The sequence below is a fragment of the Acromyrmex echinatior genome, unplaced genomic scaffold (genome assembly GCF_024713525.1).
Source record: "Acromyrmex echinatior isolate Ae372 unplaced genomic scaffold, ASM2471352v2 Scaffold27, whole genome shotgun sequence".
Classification (NCBI taxonomy): Eukaryota; Metazoa; Arthropoda; class Insecta; order Hymenoptera; family Formicidae; genus Acromyrmex; species Acromyrmex echinatior.
This window is the reverse complement of record NW_028259061.1, coordinates 153,270-173,874: the sequence shown is the minus strand read 5'-3', so window position 1 is coordinate 173,874 and position 20,605 is coordinate 153,270. Positions and strand designations below refer to the sequence as shown.

The window sequence follows — 20,605 nt, the reverse complement described above, 5'->3', positions numbered from 1 at the left end:
AAAAAAAAGGTAATCCATCTTGTTGTGTATGAATGGTGTGTTATTGAACTAATTTATTATTAACATTGACTGAAATCATTAATCGTTTGTGTTTGCTTATTCTAAAAAAGTAGGAGTTTGCTCACCAATATTGACTAATTCATCTAGAAATTACCACCAGCCAGTACTTTATTAAATGTCTCACCACGTTTTTGTTTTAGTTATAAAATATATGATAAAATATTGGTTTATACATACATATAAACACTATTTACAGAAATAACACATGTCAAAATATATCCACTCATAATCAGAATATTAGCATCTGTGTCTTTCTTTATTCAACACTTACTAATTTACTAAACTCTTGCTTATTATTCTAGTTATATATTTGTTATAATTTTCATTCATTTAGCACTTTGATCTGTAGGTTGTATCTTCGGAAGATGCATCGACTGACGAAAGTGTGGAAAATTCCGCAACTGAGATTTCGACCGACTCTGAATTCGAGCATGATGAAGCGACTCCGACACAGCATGAGATTCCCGAAATTACCATCAACGATTCTTATGTGCGGAAAACGAGAGGCACTTACGTTGAACCGAAGAAGGTGCAGGTGAAGAGTAAGATGATCTCTTCGATCAATGGCAACTTGACGCAGGACAAGAAACAGCAAAACACTAGGGAGCAATTTTTGGAAGACCATATTAAGATGGAATCGAATAAAGAAGTAAATTGTAACGTACCAGCTTCTGTTGACACAAATAACTGCACACCATTGTTAAATCCACGAAAGGGAGATTATCTTTTGAATCGGACTCATTCCACTGGCGGAATCGCTTCGAGGCTCTCTTTAGAATTGAAAAAACGTTATTTATTGGGAGGATCAGCGTTGGGTGGTTCCGTCATAAAATCAGGTTCGACGTCTAATGTGGACACGAAGTTAAGAAATTTTACTGATGCAATCTCCCAACATCAAAAGTTGTTAAATCCAGCGCCAGAGCCTAGTCCTACCATGCAGGCGTTTCTTCAAGGTACCTTTATTTTTACACTTTCATGTTTTTAATAGTATTTTGATATATTAATTTCTATTATTTTATAACATTTCTAATACTTAAAACTTTCCAATAACACAGACTTGCAGCCGAGTTACACATTTCGACCGATATTACCTATCGTCATCCCTACTCCTTTTGTTTCATAGCATTTAGACCGTGCAGGAAGACATAAAACGCTCGAACTCAAGGGTGATATTAACCGTAACTCATACAGGGCATTATAGGACTATAAGACTTTGAAACATATTGTCTCACATACACTGTTTACAAATTTTTATTATTATAATTATAATTATTATTTTTGTTAGAAACTCAATTTATTTATTAAAAATAATTTTTTTGATATTTTTTTTTAGTATGCAAACTTAATTAACACATGTGTTCTATATTGAAGTGTTACTTTTGAATTTCTAATAATAATAATAATAATAATAATAAAAATTAGTGAACAGTGAATGTGAGGTAATATGTTTCAAAGTCCTATAGCCTTATAATGCCCTGTATGAGTTACGGCTAATATCCCCGAGGTCAAGCGTTTTATATCTCCGCGCACGGTCTAAAATGTTTAAATGCTATAACAAAATAACAATATTTATGATGTATTAAAAAAAGAGAAAAAAATTTGTAAAATATTATATTCTTGAAAAACATCTTTTATGTGTATGATTATATTTTTTTAAGGTACTAGTAAACTGCGAATCAACAATGCACCGCTTTCTCCATTATCGCCTACAATTTTATTTTCTCGACAATTATCATCTGATCACTGCCGAAATTCATCGAATAATATCGTGAAACCAACAACCTTGATAGAAACATCCAAGACGCAGCAATTACCTGATTTAGTGAAAGAATCCAGTATCTTGAAATCAAAGACAGCACCCAATATCTGCGGTGAATCATCGATGAAAGACAGGGAGTTAATCAACGAACAAGTATTTCTACAGCAAACTAATAACTTGATAAAAAACGCCGTAGAGGATATAAAAAGCTCACAAAATGTTGAGAAAATTCTATCAAATAACATGGAAGAAAGTAATGGTTTTAGACCGCGTAGTCCCCTTCACGAAACATCTATTGTCGTGCCGCAAGTGGATTGGAGCAAGAAGAACGAAGACAAGGATGCCAGTTCGGGCGATTCTGAGATAGATAGTGATTCATTATCTTCCTCCAATTCTAACGAAGCAATTGAGAACGAACAACTTGTTGCTATAAATCTTTCGCCGCCTAGATTGCAGATTCACAGTACCGATGGCGATCTTTTATTGGATGAAGGAGTTGATCGATACAAACATTATAATCCCGACGATGGTCAGACTTTCGAACCAGATTCTATCGAAGTTTCCTTTCTGCAGGATCGTCGACTACATGATTCAATTAACAATATACATACTATTGAAATGGTAAATAATAATATGGAACAATTAGACTTGCGGGATGACAGCAAGAGGAGTAACTGCAGTAGTTCTACTTCCGAAGCTTCGACAGTGTCTAATAAACAAGACGATTCTGAGGAAAACGACATTACCACCGCAGCATTTACTGAAACAGAATTTTCCGAATGGGCTCGCGACGGGGAAGCTTTGGTTTCTGAAGACCTTCGTGATGTAGAACTCGATATCGATCCTGATTTTATCACTGTACGAAGGAATAATACAAAACTATCCTCTACACTTGCTAAAATTGTTAAAGAAGAGGATACGGAACTCGACTATTCCAAGATTGATCGGGTAGTCGATCAACGGGAATACCCGAACAATAGTACGTCAAAACTGTTAGTCAATGGCGAAGATATTAATTACATGGACACGGACAATGAGTCACTGCTAGATGACAGTCTCCAAGATGCCTCGAATGTCGCGATGCTGAAAAATCGAGGCTACATCGAATTCGTAAATGTCAAGACGACTCTTTCCAACATTTCTGTTTCACCTAACATGCGAAATCTATCAGTCGCTGATGCACCAATAGCGAGACTCGACCTGGAAAATGACTCGTACGATGAAGACGAAGAAGAAGGCTTCAAGGATGCTAATGTGATTGAAATTGATCCAATTACTATGGAAGATGTGATGGGCAAATTAAACGAGCCTATTATGAGTAAATCATCAATGAAGCCGGAAATTCGAACTGAGGAACAAGGTGAAGATGAATTTAAGGAGAACGTAAAGCGGGAACAATTAGCAGAAGCTTTTAATAAAGAATTACTTCAATCGATGGAGGAAGATAGTCTGTTACTTGTTGAACCAGCGGAGGATACGACTACTAGTGAAGTCGTTACAGTGCTTGCCAGCCCGATTAACCCTCAGGTGTCTATAGTTCCTGTAGAAATGACAGAGAAACACGAGGAATCAGCCAAGGCGGATTCTAACAATCCAGACTATCTAGAATACGTAAAGAGATTGCAATCTCGAATTGCAGAGTTTAGCAACGCCAAGGATTCCATTGACGTAAGAAAATCAAAACGAAAAAACTCGAAAAGCTTAGTAGCGCAGACACGCACTACAGAAATGATCACTGAAGAGATTAAGTGTCAAGAAACAATGAGTGTAAACGGTAACAGTAATGGTATCAATTCACCAGCGACCTCAAGGAAACTTGAAGAGATTACAAGAGAACGGTCAAAACAAAAGGATCTTATTCAAGATCTTCTAATGGATAAACTTGAGGCTCACAAACAAAAGTCAGCCGAAAAGAAGGCCCGAAGAGCTGCCAGAACCTCATCTTTTACCACCGGGCTATCACCGATAAAACCGTCATTATCTAATATTTCTTCCGTTAGTAACAAGTTTGTGCCTACTTCTATAATGTCGCCAATAAACAGTCCTACTCACACAATTTTCGGGGAAGCGAGTAAGTCGTCGAATCTTTCGATGTCTTTGTACTCTTATGAACAGACCGATCAAGAAGAAACCAAAGAAAAAATCCCAAAGAAGGCAGACGAAAAGTCGATTACTACTAGTCTAGAGGATGCTTTTAAAACGCCACTTGCGCCACCAAGATTGAAAAACGAAGAAGCGAGGAGGACTGCCGAAAAAGCCAGACAGGATGCTCGAGAACGAGCTAGAATGAAAAGCGATGAAGACTTGGGTTTAAGTCCTGAAGACAGAATCAAGGAATTAAGAATGAAGGTGACGCGGAGACAACTCTCAATGGATGATACGAAAAAAGACGATACGCCGAAGACTGAAAGAATTAAATCATATAACTTTAGCGCAATACATAATTCAGAATTGAAATTACAAATCAGCAAAAGTACCGATAATATGAAAAACATTGCAAAAAAAATCAATTTTCAAAAACTGCCAGCGACTAGCGCAAAATCGATGGACGAGATGTTAAATACTGCAGGTCTATCACTTTCGGATAATAATAGCATGGTAATCAAACGGGACAAAAAGCCGAAGGACTCAGAGAGAAGAAAAAGTATTATACAGGCGGTGTCAGATTTCTTCTTCAAAAAGGAAACAAATCCATCGCCCAATCAGAAGGACAAGTTATCAGTATTCCGACTGACTTCAAGAGGGTCAAAAGGAAAAGTAAGTATTATCACTATTATTATTATCATTAATATTATTATTAACATGTGAAGTGTTCTGAGAAAGAAAATTATAATATATTGTTTCTGTATGTATATAAAATGCAGATTGATAAAACTATTCCATCGAAATGCGACATGAGACCTAAAAGTGTATGCGAAGATATGCTCGTAGGAAATTTCTTCACTGAAAAGCCACCACCTGTGCCGCCACCACCGCTTAATTATTCTACGTATACCACTCAAGTGTCAGCAGGTATGACTTATACAAGTATTCTTATCATTTTACGAGAATATGTTGTAAAATTATTTAAATTACAGAGTATACACCTGTGTGTTACATGCACTTTTGTACTTTTTGTGATAATAAATACATAAATTATTTGATTTCATCATCATAAAATAACAATTTTGTTTTGTGAGTTATATTTTGTACGCTATTTTTTAAAATAATTCTTATATTACAAAACGAAAGTAATGTATTTGGACTAATCCCTCTTATATTTGTATTTTTCTTGTTAATTATCTTGTTAGGACCGGTTGTTCCATTTTTTGGTAAATTTTACCTGTTGGGTAAGTAGCAAGATTACCCAATCACATGCGTGGATTTACCTCACAGATAAAATTTACCAAAAGGTGGAACAATCGGCTCTTAACGATATAAAGATACAAAATAATATTGTATTATGATATAATTTTATATATTGATATAATTTTATATATTGATATAATTTTATATTTTTATGTTTTAGATGACAGTTTATCAGATGACGATACTAAAACGACTGCTTTATCAGTGTCATGCATGCAAAAAGTTACGGCAACTGAAGAATCGTGCAATAGCGTTTCTCGTAAATTGAAGACTGCTAAAAAAATAACTAGACAAGCACAATTAAAGAGGTAAGGCATAATATATTTACATTTAAATATAGAGAACAACATACTAAGACAAATTTGAGCATACTTATATATGCTTGTAATACAGTTTTAATTTGAAAATTTTACTAAATTAAATGCATTTTAAAGATTACGAATGGCCCAAGAAATACAAAGGAAATTGGAAGAAACCGAAGTAAAGCAAAAGGAATTAGAAAGCCGAGGCGTAAGTGTCGAAAAAGCGCTGCGTGGTGAAGGAGGTAAATAATATTATTTACATGTGTATAAATCCTTTCAAGTTTTTATTTAATCTTCGTTATTATACTTTAAAATTAGAATATAATATTCTACTTATATATCTAATTTATTGTAATTTCTAATTCATTCTATTTGATTTGTATATTGACTTTTAATTGCTTTTAATTTAAAAAAACAAAATAAAAAATAATTGATACATATTAATTGATACATATTGTTAAAATAAATATTTTATATATGTGTAAGAAAAAAAATATAAATCTAATAATATTAAATAATTTAATTTAGATTCTTCCAATCGTGAAGAAGCTGATTTGCTTAGGGAATGGTTTGATTTAATGAAAGAACGCACGGAACTGCGTAGATATGAAAAGGAACTTCTAGTGCGTGCGCAAGAAGTTCAATTGGAAGATCGTCATGAACGATTGCAACAAGAATTGCGTGAACGTTTAGCTGACGATGGTAAATATTTTCTAATTTTCTAATTACTAATTTATTATTTTATGATAATTATTAGAATTTATCGAACATTAAATATTCTATTAAAAAACACACAAAATGTAAGAATGACATATTTAAATGATAAACCTACTAACATATTATTATCAGCGAGAAATTTTTAGATTACAATGTGTATAGAAGCATACAACGGTTTTATGAATTGTAATATAATTTTACAGATGATAAAAAGACCAGTGATGATGTTAAAAAGGAAGGAGAAATCTTGACGGAAATGTTAGAGATAGTAGCAAAAAGGGATTCCTTAATCGCTCTGTTAGAAGAAGAACGACAAAGGTGGTGTAAATCATCGTGTTTGACACACATATTACTTCTATAAATGCATGTTATGTCCATATTTTTATTTTCTCTTATAAATTTGAGTATTTATCCTACATTTTTAAATTATCAACTATTTTATTTGTTTATATTTTTTTCAATTCATATAGTGGAAAGATTTATTAATTATTGTCAGAAATCGTTAATAGCTCTTTATACAGATTTTTTTTTTAATATTATAGTAATCGTGTGTGTACTTTTTTGAGTTTCTTGAGAAAATAAAGATGCAAAAAGTTATATGTTATGACTTATTCGTAGTATTTTATATAAAAAGAAGAAATAAGCTAATAATGTGTTTAAAATTACTTTTTTATTCTAAATGTTTCTCTTTGATAGAAGCTAGATCAAGTGTAAATATTTTTGAAGAAAAATGATTGAACTAAATAAATTTTTGTGAATACATACACCGTTTTAACAAGTTATATACTATTTTTCTAAAATTAATACAAATATATTTATTTCTCTTTTAGATATCAAAATGAAGATCGTGACCTCGAAGCTCAAATGTTGGCTAAAGGCCTGAGATTAACACCAATTAAGAAATGTGGTCCTAAATATTCAGTCTAAGATACGCTTCTGTACATATATTCTCCGCTACAATTTTTTATTGTATGATAACACCAGAAGAAAATTTTATATGTGTGTGTGTGTGTGTGTGTGTGTGTGTGTGTGTGTGTGTGTACACACATACACACACGCACGCATGTACGCACGCACGCACGCATACACATATATATATACGTGTGTAATATATATATATATATTACACACGTATATATATATGTGTATGCGTGTGTGCGTGCGTGTGTGCGTGCGTACATGCGTGCGTGTGTGTATGTGTGCGTACATGCGTGTGTGTGTGTGTGTGTGTGTGTGTGTGTGTGTGTGTGTGTGTGTGTGTGTGTGTGTGTGTGTGTGTATACATAAAATATTGTAAATAGTAGGTGAGATAAAGGAATTTGAAGAAGATAGAAGACTCGTATATGCCTAGAATATATATATTTCTGCCCATTTTCAATATATTCAATATTTAATAAACATATCTTTTTTACAAATATAATTAAATTTTTTTTTACATAAATTTTATTTTTTACATAAACGTAAAATCTATTCCATCGTATGTAGAGTACGTTCCGTAAGGCCAAATGATATTTACAAGCGCAAAACTCGGAACGCACCTTTAATTGTATAATGATATGCGCACGCGCACGTGATCACTAAGTCATGATATCCAGATCCTTGAATGTCCTTGGATTCTGGAATTATACTGGAATTTTATGTATTCCGGAAAATCCCTAGAAAATCTCTGAAGTTTCAGAGCTTGCCTAGAATTTATCATTCTTTCATTCTAAAAAAATTAGCAGAAAAGTTGTGTTTGAGTATAAGCCCTCCTTTAAAAATACAATAAGTTACTAATAGAAAATGAGAAACTTGAATTTAGCGTCTAAAATAGAACATAGTAGAAAAATTGTTTGTATTGATGGATGTTTCTTTGATATTATTTAGAAAACAAGAAATAATATTGTTCCAAATTTGTTAGCATTTTTAATTCATTCATATAGAATCCTAACTTAAAATACAAAGCAATATACAAATCGATGAAAATTAATTAAACAGTGAAAATTAATCGATGGATATAAATTCTGGAAAAATCAGAATTTTTCCTGAAATATCCTAGAATTATCCTTGAATTGACTAGCCAGATTTTGTCAACATCACGCTGAATGTAATAAGAATAAAATAAGATTTTATTGCAAAATATTAAAAAGAAGCGACTGAGCATAAATAACTAAATTTAATTGTAAATTTCTTTGCAACCCTAAAATGAAACTAATTTCATTAGTTTAAAAAAAGTAAAATAGATGATTATAAAATTATTTTCATAATTTTATTTTTTAAGAAAAGAAATGATGTTTCACGATTCTAGCATAAAAATCTTTTTAAACGTTATACGTAAGATATTTTGAAATTCCATATGTACATAACAATACGACCAAAGACTACTGTTTAATTAAGCATTTGTATTTGAAATAAAACAATGAATAAGTTCTTACAGTGATAATATATTTTGTAGATGAAAATAGTAGAAAAGCGTTTATGTATTTTATATGTCAGTGTATATACTCTTTGAAAAAAAAGTTATGCACAAATCTAGATCATTTTCTTGATAATGGTGATAGATATAGCTTCAATGCGTAGGACTTTCTTCGAAGGCTTTATCGAGAAAAATCGAAATAGTCCTATGACATTTTGCCATATTCGTCGCTGTTTTTGAAATGGCTTTTATTCAAATCTGTGCCTAACTTTTTGTCAAAGAGTGTATATAATATGTACGCGCGCGCGCGCAACGCATACCTATGCAAAATTTTGTTAGTGTTATTTTCGTATTATTATGACTGAAAGTGCTAAAAAATAATCAGAAGGTACCTTTTATTTCATCTTTTATCGACACATATGTCGGTAATAAAAAAAAAGAACTTGATAGAATAGAAAGAAGTGATTCGCGATTCATGAAATTCGTAAATATAATGTAAAGTCGAATATTATATATATATATATATTTATATATATATATATATCTAAGCGTATGGCTACATATAAAGTGAATCTTACCGGTGTTTTATTTCAAATTTGTCCGCGCATTGCTCCGATTGGCCGAGGTGAGGGAGTAGTCACCCTTTAGACGGTGCGAACGGTGCGGTGTAAAATGGTGGTGACGCGCGCTCGCAGCGTCGCACAGCGTCAAGCGTCAACCGTCAACAACGTCAACCGCGTTTAGTTAGTGGTTTAGTCGATGCGCGCAGTTTGTACGTGTAACCGGTATTGTACGTTAGTAGTTGGTACGCGGGTAGTCGGGGTACATCAGGGTATACCTGCCTTCGTTCGCTTCTCTCCGCGTAGAAAAGAATCAAGAGCAGAGGAGAAAAGATTGCAAACGCTAAGCTAAGTGGCTCGTGCATCAAAAGAGAATCAAAGAGTGAATATCTATCTTGAGAGTACCGTGGAAGGTGAGCCCGCGAGAGATGAGTACTCCGGTAAAGAAGGTACCCATTCATCTGCAGGTGAGTGCGTTTTAGCCAGTTTTAGCACCTGTAATGCAAACTCCCCGCTACGTGGCTGTTACTTTTACGCCGAAGAAAAGGAACATCGTTATTTTTATCTATGTGCAATGACGACGTGATGAGCGAGGATCACAGTGGCTCGATAAATTGCGATAAATTAGCTCCATTCTAGCGTTGATTCTACTTTTTACACTATCTTCGTTTTCTTTCTCTTCAACGCCTAAATACATATATTTATCTCACTTTTAAGTACACAAATTTTGAGACTTCAAGCAACGTGTGTGAATAAACCTATAAAGATCATTCACGGGTTCAATTTCTACCCTCTGCGCTCGGAAATCTCGTCGTCGCGCTGCTGGGCGTTAACAAGATTTTCTTCTGTTTTCGCGTATCGAAATAAAAATTATTGAGCAACATCCACAGTTAATTTTTCAGAAAATATATTCATCTTGATCAAGAGCGAATCTTTTTTGAATCTATTTTAAATACGTGTCGTGAAAGTCTTCAGCATCGAGAATATCATATATTCTTTGAAGAAGGAAATTTTTGAACAAATACTATTTTTTAAAAAAATATTAAAGAGAGAGAATTGTATCATTGATTTATCAAAGAGTACGTCCGTCGATATTACAAATTAAAATTAAATTAAAACTAACAATCGTTAACTCTCATTCCGTTTTAACTTTTATCTCACTTTCTCAAACAAATTAAAGCCTGCACTTTTCAATTTTACCCACTTTTGCGTAAAACGTTTTCTAATCGTACTAATTTTTCTACTTACACTTAAAAAAATTCAATTTATTCGAAACAGAGCTTGCATGTAATAATTAACTCCTATTTTTTTAGAATTGTTTGCAGCTTACTTTAAAATATCACAAAAATGATTACATTTGTACGTACATACCCAGATAGCCAAGTAGAAAACAGATTTTTTTTAATGTCTGCTACACACTATGCCAAATAAATTAACAACAGAATTAGATGTACGTAATACTGTTGAAAGACTGATAGAAAAACGTAACAGAATTTGCAAACATCAGATAATGTCGGCAGAATCTGCTCAGTTTCTGCCAACAATTTGCCTTCATGTATATCGACAGGCGATTTTAACAGAATACAATCCTAATGCGGACGCAGTTGATGGCAGACTGCCGTCATTTTCTGCTCGAATCTGCTGACAGTCTGCTAGAAGACTGCAGACATTTTGCTATCTGGGTACGTCTGGAATCTTAGTAAAGTATGAAATTTACTGTGGGAATGAGAAATTTGCATTAATATATCTGCTAATTAATAAACAACAACGATATTTGTAGTCGGTAATTCGTAGATTTAAACGGTATATTTTTTGTAATTAATATCCTTTAATAGTTGATATAGCTTGGATTTAAAAAATATATGATACGACTTAATCGTGCTCCCGATCGCATGAGAACTTTTAGCGATACCGTTTATCTTATTGAGGTTATCGTTTGCATATGACATAATATGCATTTAATCGGAGTAACACGGCTGCTAGAAGATTACTCGTTCTATTTTTCAAATTTTATATATGTGCATGCGTGTTTATATCTTGTTAGATAAGTGATAAATTGTTGACTTTACTTGGTTGATTACTGGTACATCACTATCATCATTTATTTTTTACGTGCAACATATCAGACATTTTTTAATCAATGAAAATGTTTATAACGTTTGACGCAAATACGATATAATTATGATGATATGCAATTTAAGCAATAATTTATAGATACATAACATTATGTGCATAAAAATAAATTGCTATCTTTTTTTAACGAATTCTCTCTGATATAAATAAAATTATTTGTATTTATTTATATTTTGAGATTTTTTTCTTTTAAATTAACCAAAAATTTTATTGTTTTTTGGATATTTATCAAATTTCTCGGATAAAGATCAATTAATTGCTATATTTGGAAGAAAATGCATCTCGGTGCGCTTTTCTTTTACGACCTTTGTGACGATTTGGCACCCGACTTTTTATAAATTAATTTTTTTTATAATAAAATGATAGTATTTCGTTTGTAGCTGTTTGTAGTAAACAATAGTTTCGTTTGTAGTTTCATATAATAAAAAATAAAAAATTTTTGAAAAAGTATCGTCACCCGACTTCAAGATAAAAAAAATTATTAATATACCTTGATATTCAGAATCGTTTGTAGTTGTTTGTAGTGACTTTCCGATCGTTTGTAGTTGCATCAAAGTTGTAACACAGTTACAACAAATTAACGATAAATAAATTATGTAACGTTTTACGGTGCAACTACGAACGACCGGAAAATCACTACAAACGATTCTAAATCAAGATATATTAATAATTTTTTTTTATCTTAAAGTCGGATGACGGTAATTTTTAAAAAAATTTTTATTTTTTATTATATGAAACTACAAACGAAACTATTGTTACTCCAAACAAAATACTACAAACGGAATACTATCATTTTGTTATAAAAAAAATTAATTTATAAAAAGTCGGGTGCCAAGTTCACAAAGGTTCTTTTACATCGCGTCATTACTTCAATCGGTATCAATACAAGTATCGCGAGCCTCATATACATCCTATGAGGCGTGAAATTATTCTCTAAGACAGCGAAGAAGTCTGTAGCTAATTCATACTGTTGGTTTTATGGCGACTCGATGATTTTATTACCTTTTATCACTTATACATACGTATGTACTTATATAAATTGCATGAAGAGTCAGAATTTAAAAATATTCAAAAGTATATCGTGTATGAAAATTACGAAGATTTTCTATAAGAAATAGAAAATCTTGACGTCTAAATTTTATTTCACATTAATGATACATAAATGATACATTGAATTTTTTTAATAGTCTACTTCAAAGGATATATTATATGTATACGAGATAGTCATCATAAAAATAAGAAGTGCTCGCTCACGGAAAATAAATAAACGTTAAATAATGTGTACGCTGCAATTTTGTGTACACACAACCATTGTGAGGCACCGATTTAGAAAATGTAGGGCATCATTTGCGGAAGCTATACCTATACTCTACACTATACGCGTTTCTATGATGTGCCAACGTCAATAGAAACGATAAAATAGAAAGAAGCGTCGTCATTAAGTAACGCCTATATCGACGGTCTATTGTTAGGTTGTAGTCTAGAGTTCGAGCTTGAATAGTTATTATGTGACATCGGAATAAATATAAAATGTGACGAACATTCGTAAAAAAAAAAGCGTGACCATTGTAACATCTCAGCTCCAATATGACAAATGAAAGTAGGTAGTCGTCCCGTGGTAAGGTTAGTGTCCTATTGATTCGTAGTCCATTTCTTAAATAAAACAAATCTAAACATAAAGTTAAAGGTAAAAATTAGAATTAAAAAAATAATTTCTAGATCTTTTCGACAACACGAATATACCTTATTACATTTGCATTATCGAAAAGATTTAAAGATTTTTTTTTTGATTAATTCTAATTCGATGATGCTAATGAAATTTAAATTCCAATTTTAGCCTCTTGTCTTTAATTAGTACATACTAGTTACTACCTATTGAAAGTAGAAAGCTCTCTCATCCTCTTTCTCACTGATTCTGCAAACGGAACAATCGTCATACCGTTAGATTCAAGCATGTTATCCCTCAAGCACTAACTGCATTTAATTTAACGTTGTTTATTAGATCAAAAAATCTGCATTGTCTTATTGGAATTTTAGAATTTTCTATGACTATTTTCTTCTAGTTACGGAAAACCTCTATTCATCATATCTCGATGCAATATCGATTGTTTTTCTTCTTCGTTAGGATCGGCAAATAATTACAGATAATGAAGATTTCATTATCTGAAAAAGGTTAAAGGACTTTGAAATTTGTATCGATACGTTCCTCAATTCAATCTATACTGGTGTATATCTAGTGTATAGATTTTGATGGAAAAACTCAAGCAGAAATACTTTTAATGTGCTTAGGATTTGTAATATAGATAATATAATACAGTAGAACATGGAAAATGCACAGAGGGAAAATCATACGGTACTGAAAGGCGGTGAGCGGTCAGAAGTGACGCAGGGTCGGCGCGGCGGCGGCGGCGGCGGCGGCGGCGGCGGTGGCGCTCTGCGAATCAATAGTTCGTCGACTCGACTCGCCGACCTAATGTCGGGAAAATTCTCTGCCGCGCCGGTATGCTCCTTAAAATACGTTTTACCGCATTGATGGTAATGACGGTTTGGTTTCGAATGAAATAGTATATTTAGGCTGCTATTCAATCGCTAATCCGCGAATTGTTTCGGATGACGATTTTTGCGAGAGTAAAAATACGAGAAACAAACCGGAGACATCTCTGGCGCCCGCGTGATTTTTTTCGATAGAAACGCGACGAGAAGAACTTCCTGACAAGACGAAAATGTCGTTGATTAGAAATTAAGCAACACGTTCTCCAATCATTCGACAATTTTATCTTTACGATCTTACGAGCGTGCGATAATATGGGATAAACAAAGGCGTGATTTGCGATGATGTATAAGAGATGACGCGAAAAACACACACTCGCAAAAGATATACAATCGCATGGAAAATATATATATATATAAAATTAACGGAAATTAATCTAATTGTATTATTCATGTAAATGTAAGGCACACGATGAAAGAGATATTGCGGAAATAGCAAAAATAAATATATATTAAATATTAAAGAAATAAAAATTAAACAAATAAAATATCCATTGTGCATTACATCTCTCTCTATTCCTCATTTCTCTAATATTTAATATATGTATATTCCAATATTTCTTTCATTGTGCGCTGGACTTTTACGTTATAATATTTTATTACATGTTTATTTCAACAGAGAGCACGTTTTATTGCCCCTAATCAATAACATAATTTAGCCATTTTAATCATTAAATATACAGGGTGTTTAAAAATTTGTGCCTGCGAAGTACAAGATGTGATACTTTATGCTAAAAGAAACAACTTTTCCCTTTTGCAAAATTGCAAAAATCTAACAAGTAGTTTTGGCAGGAGAACAGATTAAAATTAACTAAATAAGCGCAAAAATTATTTATCGGATGCAATTTTATTAAAGGAAAAAGTTATTTGTTTTTAGTAAAGTATCACATCTTGTACTTTGCGGGCGCGAATTTTGAAATACTCTTATAGAGTCTACTCATTCTGTTGTAATTTGTAATATAACTATTAATATTTTTACCGAGCATTATAAGAAATCAACAGCAGTTTGTCAAGTTACTGTCCAAGTTAATCGTCGTAAAGTAAACTAAAAGATTTTTATTCAATTAATTAGATAATATAATAGTTTGTAAACTATTTATTATATTTAATATTACTGTTTATAAGAATTTAGTGAATTTATAAACTGCTATGCTATTTGCAAGCTATAAGTGCGTTACATCTCACATTTTATGCATTTAATTGTTATTTGTTGTTATTTGATTTCTACGAGATAATGTTCTGTTATCTTCATACGACTCAAAATATATTGTATTCCAAATCGTAAACATTGTTATCCTGTATTCTCGGATTTACTACTCGATCATTAGAATTTCTTTTCTGAAAAAAATTCTCACACTTGAAGAATTCTAGCACTTCTTATCAAAAGATTACAAGTTCATTAATTAATCCATTAATTAATTAATAATTTATAATGTTATTATCAATTAATACAATTTATATTATATTATTTTAAAAATGTGATGTTAGCTTTGTAGACACGGTCAATTATTGATGTATGATAAGTTATCATGATACGACACGCGCGTCGCATATGACTAAATTAAAAGATTGACACATATGGCTTTCGAAGCATATCGCAGTATACTATTATTCACGGCAATTTTTGCTAGCTACTTATCTTGCTCTGCTTCCTTTTGTTGCTATTCACATTTGCCTAGTTTTAGAGTTTTAACTATTGTTGGTCGAAGCAATCTCATGAAAAATCCTTTCTTACGTTTCATTGCGTTTTCACGATGATGCACTATGCAAAATTCAATTTGACTAGGTTGCTAAGTCGGCCAATCGAAACGCGGGTTGCCGGCACTAATTCTCAAACATAAACGCCGTGATAGAGGAAGAGGTGTAACTTATGTTCAATCATTTTCTGTGCATGTCGTATTTACGAATGTAGAATAGACAGTCGGATCGTTCGCGATCTTTCTCGTTCGCGTGAAACTCATAGAATTTTATGTTAATAAATACAAACAAGACCAATATATGTATTAACGATTGCAATCTTCTTAACGTGTGTCAGAAATAATGTTGTGTGTGTAAGAAATAATCAAAGCGTATGCTTATATATAGAATAGAAATAAATTTGATTTATAGTGGATTCTCATTAAAATGAGATGTGGGAAATGTCGGATAATATTTTGCTTAGAATTCAAGCAATTCAATGTCAGTTTTGTACGCGTGTGCATCTTCGCGCGATCGTTTTACGTGGTAAAACACGATCGTGGGATACGGTCCAAGGATAACAATGTCGTCTCAAAGAGAGCTCATAGCGTAGGTTTCATGCGCAGTCATGAATTAGATGCACGCATGTGTCCGCGTACGGTATCTCTCATTAAGAAAAATGACGTAATTACTCGTACTCGATAGGCGCCGATCGTACGATAATTGAGAAGAAGCAGTTTGCCTTGCGTAACTATTGAGTTCTTTCCCAGACGCAGATTAATCTGCGTGTGTATATATATTTGTTAAGTACTGCACTTGGAAAAAATTAAGAACGATTTACGAATCAGATCACTTTTCTTGAGAAGCACTTTAATGGTACAATATTATTATCATTATTCATAATTTTTTGTGAAATTTGGGTATTATTGTACTTATATACAGTGAGTACAAAAAGTATTCGTATAGAGAAAATGTTTTTTTAAAAAAATTTTATTTTCAAAAAATAAGTATCCAGCGACAAATGAGTAATCGAACTGATGTTGAATCGATATCGATACAATGATTTCAACATCGATTCGACGTTTAATTGATGATCATTTCTTGTTGGATAATTAACAATTTATTTATAAAGAATAAAATGACTGTATATTTCTTAAAATTATATTTACCAAAAAAATGTGTATTAATTATAGAAAATATATCATCTGAAAAATAAGCAAAAATTTAAAATTGTATTGTTTGGACGCTCAAAAAGTATGCGTACAGTCAAGAAATTTAGCTTCTAAAATCAGGAATACAAGTGAAGCTCGTTTGTTTATGTTAGAACAGAATGTATTCATTGTAAAATTACTAATTAATGTTTATTTTCTACAAATAAGACTTTTTTATAAAAAATTTCCCTGTACGAATACTTTTTTGCACTCACTGTATGGTGTGTATGTTCCTTATAACAAATATAAATCACATTTATCATGTTTAACGATAAAGAATCTTTAAGGATAGAAAAAAGTTTGTTAACCATATATTTTTAATTTATAAGTTTTTAATATTTGATAATCTTTTTAAATGCAAAACATTAAATACATCAAATGATTATGTAATATCTCAGTTTGGCGTGCGCCGTGTGTGTTTCGCACTGTTTGTCGAGTCAACCTGCACATCGCAGTTGTTTAAAATTACCAGTTTAAACGTAGAAAACATTTTTCATAAAGATAAAAGATACCTCTGTAAATTTTTTTTTTTATTATAGAGCTTTTAATTATAATTTTTTGCGGTCTAAATAAACATCTTTCGTACATGAAAAATCGTGCGCGTCAGTTATACTTTCAATTAAATTAAGTGAGTGATGTAAATTAGATGGAAGTTACAGTTTCTAAAAATAGTTTCTATTAGCTTCTTCCTCACTGGCAAAGGAAACAACATGTCGCATAGATATTGCAAGGAAATAACAGACATTTGTTGGAAGATCGATCTATCTGCATTCTCGCGCCTAGCACCGAAAGTCTAAAAGAGGAATCCTATTCTCATACTTTGTGAGAGACCTTGAGAGATGAAGAGAAAGATATAGAGAGAGAGAGAGAGAGAGAGAGAGAGAGAGAGAGAGAGAGAGAGAGAGAGAGAGAGAGTTAGCAGGTTCTGACACGCCAAATTGCCGCTCTAATCGTAAGAAGATATTCGCGATAAGGGATTTTCACTTACAAGTTACAACCGTGCCGATTCGTACCGGCGAATTTGAAACATATAGGCAGGAAGTGTCGGAGACTATTGATTTTAACCAGGGTCCCTGCTCTGGCTTGACGCAACCCGCATTTTGCAACGTATTAGTGTCGCTTTTATACAGCATAAATTGCTTCACATATTATATAATAAAAAACAATAGCTTTATACAATATATTATACATAAAGTATTTTTTATGAAAAAAGTCTATATTAAATTGAAGGATTAATTATTTCTAATTAATTATATTATTATAATTGTCTGTTTTATCGTACATTTGGCATCTTTTTATACGAAACTATAAAAGTTTATTGTAACTGTTTGGAACTTTTGTGCTAATATGTATGTTTAATATAATTTATTAATTTTAAAATTGGATTTAATTAGACGAAAAGAAAGTAAAAAGTTGCGAAAAGTTTATTTTTTTGATTAAAATTTACAATAATTACATTTTATTATTAATATTATCTACTTGTATATAATTAATAATTCGACAAAGAGAGAGAAAGAGAGAGAAGAAGAGATCAACAATAAAACAAAATATATTTTGTATAATTTATCGATTTACGAGTTTTGAGAGAGTTTAAATCAGTGACTGATACTTCATTTTATTGCTTTCAAGGCACTCCCGCAAAGATTTCACTTAAAAAAATCACACACGATGTCGTATAAGTGAAGAGTATCTGAAGAGCATGCTCGCCGAAAATACTCGCGTGCTGATTTCTAATTCTAACACATGAAACACATATGTTCTCGGCTGCTGTTAATACTATACTCTGAAGATGACAAGGTCTCCGCCTTCGTAAAATACATCTACCGATGGTCTCTCAGCACATAAATTCGAAGGTCAAGCATCAGCGTTTCTCTACATTTCCCATAAAGTATCTCCTACACGTATCTGTTTTACATTGAATTTTACATATTAGTTCAATCGAGATGCATTGTTGCACCGATTCTGTTGAACGTCTTCAATTGATGCAATCCTATATCTATCAAAAAGTGTATTTATAGTGTCAGATTGTTTAAGAAATTATCCAAGTCAATGGTTGTATACGAAACTCATACCAATAATGTAAACGTTTATTTGTAATATTTCACAGTTATGTGACATGAAAATCTCGTTAGACAGATTGTACGTAAAATAGTATTTGAGCTGTTTGTATATCGAATTGCTTTCTGATGCGAAACAGTATGGTACTGATTAGGATTGGTGACATAGAAGCATCGAAGGGCGGCTAAAATTTGTTCAAGATTGAAGGGGTCTTATAAAGCTCGTCCGGAAGAACTCGTTATATCAACATGACTGATTCCATGGGGCGCAAAGAAGTCTAGACTATGCTGGTGTGGGTAGCGGGAATTGTTCTTTTTCCTCTGACATCGACGGACGCCCTGTTGTCCTCATCGTCAGTCCCTTTCTCTAGGGGCTGGACCTTTATATTCTCTCTGTACGCACGAGAGCGAAAAACACAACATCCCTTTAAAGGAATGTTCATTCATGCACCGATACGATGCAATCTAGCTGTGGTGCATATTCTAATTCCGGCTCTCTCTCTCTCTCTCTCTCTCCCTCCCTCCCCCCTTCCTCTCTCCGCATTTATTCCTCCAACAAGATAAAGATCGTATATGGAATGCAATGTTACATAAATAATGAAACAAAAGATAATTGCAACTGATAACTGCGTTATATTATACTTTTTGATTTCGTTAATTGGTCATTGAGATTTTTGACATCGTTAAATCTTTTGGTATCAGTTTCTATCTACATACCTATTTATACCTATCATGGATATATGTAATAAATAAAACTCCAATTAATTTCTAATTAGACTTCTAGTATATTTAGTATTTCAATATTTTATGACGTTAATAAGTACTTATTATACACTGATCAAATTTTTTTAATATTAATTTATTTGCATTTCACTGCAAAAAATGAACAGAAATGTGTTTTGTATATCCTTTAAAAAAAAACATAGAATAATTATTAGCTTATCGGATCATGCACATCGTGTACATGCTCTAAATCCGTATCGCGTACATTGGCGGAAGTGCGTGAACGAGCACTCTCTTATACATCGCTGATTGATAATACCGTAGTACACGGCAATGCGCACGTATATACATTAATTGCGTATGCCGGATGTTGAAGTCCATGCACGATGCGTACTATCAAGTTACGTTATACCAAGGACAGTCGGGCGAATCATGGTCGATAGCAGAAGAGATCTGCTAAATCCGTTATATCCCATAATCATTAGAAGCAATATTTTTGAAACTATAAACTCTCATTAAACTAACGCAAATATTATTTTGTTTTAGAGCGCGCAGAACAGATTGTTAATTAAAAATGGCAAGGTTGTTAACGACGATGGGATAATCGACAGCGATGTCTACATCGAGGATGGCATCATCAGGTATGCAAATACGATATACATTTTAATTATACGATATGATTTATATTCCGCGTTTATACATATAACGCGTCGTGTGTAGAAATCACCAGTTGATTTATTACTAAGAGTAAATTACTAAGCTCAGATCCGCATAATTCTCAAAAATAGTGAGGTTCGTGTATTTAAACTAGTAATATGCCGGTAATATTACAATATATTTAGCTCACTTGTCTAAGCTCCGCTACTTCATACAAACTAAATGTGATACATTCGCGGTAATTTTATCACTTAGAACTGAATGAGGTGTGTAGTGACAAATAACATATTTACGTTCGCTAATTCATCAAACGAGTGTGACTGATCGTAAGCATTAGATAATCGATAGATGTCAAATCAACTGGCCAATGTCAACTGAGATTAATTTGACTAATTGAGTCGTAATTTCAAAAAGACTCGAATTGATTGCGAAGGACGAAGGAAATTATTTGACAAA

General features: G+C 32.5%; 2 protein-coding genes and 1 long non-coding RNA gene across 10 annotated transcripts in view; 2 read left to right on the top strand and 1 right to left on the bottom strand.

The window, feature by feature from the left end:
• Window positions 1-8,078, top strand: part of Mical (Molecule interacting with CasL) — a 28,372-nt gene extending 20,294 nt beyond the window's left edge. The window contains exons 20-27 of the mRNA XM_087416511.1: window positions 410-1,013; window positions 1,719-4,576; window positions 4,684-4,831; window positions 5,328-5,475; window positions 5,602-5,711; window positions 5,998-6,171; window positions 6,390-6,504; window positions 7,017-8,078. Coding sequence (XP_087272637.1) covers window positions 410-1,013; window positions 1,719-4,576; window positions 4,684-4,831; window positions 5,328-5,475; window positions 5,602-5,711; window positions 5,998-6,171; window positions 6,390-6,504; window positions 7,017-7,113 — 4,254 coding nt within the window. The 3' untranslated portion in view covers window positions 7,114-8,078. The remainder of the gene's footprint in view (window positions 1-409; window positions 1,014-1,718; window positions 4,577-4,683; window positions 4,832-5,327; window positions 5,476-5,601; window positions 5,712-5,997; window positions 6,172-6,389; window positions 6,505-7,016) is intronic.
• Window positions 8,079-9,291: 1,213 nt separating this feature from the next.
• CRMP (Collapsin Response Mediator Protein) overlaps window positions 9,292-20,605 on the top strand; it is a 41,074-nt gene continuing 29,760 nt past the window's right edge. For 2 of the 8 annotated variants that reach the window (XM_087416522.1, XM_011054655.2), the window contains exons 1-2: window positions 9,293-9,608; window positions 20,039-20,133. In XM_087416522.1, coding sequence (XP_087272648.1) covers window positions 9,570-9,608; window positions 20,039-20,133 — 134 coding nt within the window. In that variant the 5' untranslated portion in view covers window positions 9,293-9,569. Of the gene's footprint in view, window positions 9,609-12,853; window positions 12,875-20,038; window positions 20,134-20,605 lie in introns of those variants that run through there. The other 6 variants (XM_011054653.2, XM_087416521.1, XM_011054652.2 and 3 more) reach the window with 6 other exon arrangements.
• On the bottom strand, window positions 12,354-20,031 carry LOC147906483 (uncharacterized). Its single transcript, XR_015548395.1, has 2 exons — window positions 13,147-20,031; window positions 12,354-12,943 (listed from the first exon to the last, which is right to left on the bottom strand). It is a non-coding gene; the product is annotated as an uncharacterized LOC147906483 (long non-coding RNA).